At 31.7% G+C, this 2413-nt stretch overlaps 1 protein-coding gene across 1 annotated transcript; it reads left to right on the top strand.

Moving 5' to 3' along the window:
* Window positions 1–786: 786 nt before the first annotated feature.
* LOC102629468 (hypothetical protein) lies at window positions 787–1747 on the top strand. Its single transcript, XM_006475961.4, has one exon. It carries the CDS (start codon window positions 859–861, stop codon window positions 1417–1419), a length of 561 nt encoding a protein of 186 aa, XP_006476024.1. The 5' UTR covers window positions 787–858; the 3' UTR covers window positions 1420–1747.
* Window positions 1748–2413: the final 666 nt, after the last annotated feature.

The following is a 2413-nucleotide window of genomic DNA, read 5'->3' as shown; positions in this document are numbered from 1 at the left end:
ATTACAAACCCTCTCTCTCCATATATAATTAAACTAATTAGGATATATACATTAATGCATGCGTCTTCAACAGAGAGGGCAACGTCCATTCAACTGGATAAATTATACTATTGCTTTTCCCTTTAAAAGAAATCCGAAATTAATACGACCTTTGTGTTGATATCCAAAAGACAAACTTTTAATAAGAGCTTTCAATTTCCTTTCTTTTTTGGTCAACTTTTTTCCTTCTTTTCTCCAAGATACATGTGAAAGAGAAAGTATAAAAAATTTTACTTCTTGCATTTTAAGATAACTTCAACTCTCTAGCCCTCCCTCTCTCACTCACATGATTTGATATATTTCTCGTGATCATATTAGAGTTCTTTGGATCAATCTGTGTTCTGTTGTTTCAAGACAAAGAAAAGCTAAAGCAAATTACTTTCTATTTAATTTTATAGCTTTTAACGGAAAAAAGGAAAATGACCCTTATTAAATGCTCAACTTATGTGGTTGCAATAGTCAATCATGTGAATGTTCTTTTTTATTTCATCATGTATATAACGCTAATTTGCATGATAAACCCACTAAACTATCAACGTATTAGCTAGGTAATCAGTATTAACCATGAAAATAAAGTGTAATTTCTAATATCTTGATGAAAAATCTAGCTTATTCAAGACTCTTTTCTATCTCATACGTTATTTGTTGACGTATAGTTCCTTTAGTCCACATAAATTTCCTCTAGGGTTTCTAGAGAAAATGGATGTGCTATATAAACTGAATCGTAGGATCATTTTCCTTAGATCAAATTTTGAATGTCGTAACATTCTTCTCTAAGAAAATTTTCTCAAGTCCCTTATATATCTTCCAATATTATCCATGGCACCAAACAGGGAAAACATTGTTGGTTCAATCTCAAGGTGCAACAACAATTTTGTTCACAAGCCTCGACTATCAAACGAAACTCTTCAGAGAACAAAATCGGATATCTTATTCGAGCTAAGAAAAGAAGAGTTCGATGCAAAGGGAGAGCTTCCACCGATATCTGAGGTTGAGGATGCAAAATGCGAGTGCTGTGGCATGTCAGAAGAGTGCACAGCCGAATACATAAATCGTGTGCGAGAAAAGTTTTCAGGAAAAATGATTTGTGGGTTGTGTTCAGAAGCTGTGAATGAAGAGATGGAGAAGAATGGAGGCAAAAGAGAAGAGGCTTTGAATGAGCACATGAGTGCATGTGTGAGGTTCAATAGGTTTGGTAGGACTCATCCGGTATTGTTTCAAGCTGAGGCCATGAGAGAGGTGTTGAAGAATTCTAGGGCTAAGTCAATAAGTCCTAGGGATAAAAAGGGCGGTAACGTAAAGAGAGGAGGAATTGCAAGGAGCTCCAGTTGTATACCGGCACTTACAAGGGACATTAATGATCTGAAAATAATCAACTAACTAGTCAGGATACCAGTTTGATGATTTTAATTCCTTAATTTCTTTGTATGTAGAGTAAAAGATAACTTTTAAGAAGAAGGTCATCATTTACACTACCCAGGCCATCATGGTCCAGGAAACCATACTTTGCGAAACGATATAATTTGCTTTCTGTTACTAAGTTTGTATTACATATATAATCATGCTTTCTATTAACAAGTTTGTATTATTATTATATGTAAGAAGTTGTTGTTGAAGTACTATTTTAGTGGACAATATATAAATTTATTTTTAACTTATTGTCAATCCCAAAATTAGAAATGTAAATTAGCGGTACGTTGATTTATCTTTTGGAAAAATTTTGAGTGACTTGGAATATTATTGCAACCTTTTACAACTACTTTTTTGGGCCGTGAGTATTTCAAACAATCAGGAAAATCTCAAAAAGCAAATTGTTAGAGTAAGTTGATTTAGCTTTTGGGAAAAATTTTCGTATTGTTTTGAAGTACTTCATATATTTCAAACAATCAGGAAAATGTTCGTTTAAACGTGGCAAAAAATGAATGGAAAATGAGTAATATTCTTATATCACCATTATTTCATTTTGCGGTAAACATATTTTTTTTAGATCTTATTGAGAATATCTTCTATATAAAATACCAAACAACTCAATCTTAAACCAAGTTTAGGACTGAGGTTAAAACCTAATAAACTATTTATTTCATAGTTCTCACTACAAGAAGTTAGACTTTTTAAGACAATTTTTTTGTGACATTCAAAAATTTGGTCACGGAGTAGTAATTATAGTGACAAACTTTGGAAATTGTAGCTAATAGTATCGTCTTGACTAAAGTTATATTTTACAACCAACAATTTGCTTTTTGAGATTTATTAATTGGTCTTTAAATTAATTTTTTAAAATCACAAATAGTATATATTAGACACAAAAAGATATAGTTTTTTAAGCGCTAAATAATTGCCTTCAAAATTAAGTAATTTAGGACATTACATGATC

This window comes from Citrus sinensis, chromosome 1 (genome assembly GCF_022201045.2).
Source record: "Citrus sinensis cultivar Valencia sweet orange chromosome 1, DVS_A1.0, whole genome shotgun sequence".
Classification (NCBI taxonomy): domain Eukaryota; kingdom Viridiplantae; phylum Streptophyta; class Magnoliopsida; order Sapindales; family Rutaceae; genus Citrus; species Citrus sinensis.
The sequence above is the reverse complement of the archived record's forward strand: the minus strand, read 5'-3'. Positions and strand labels throughout refer to the sequence as shown.

Bases quoted from the DNA above. Each gene is read 5' to 3' on its own strand.
- LOC102629468 (XM_006475961.4), top strand. From the start codon at position 859: ATGGCACCAAACAGGGAAAACATTGTTGGTTCAATCTCAAGGTGCAAC.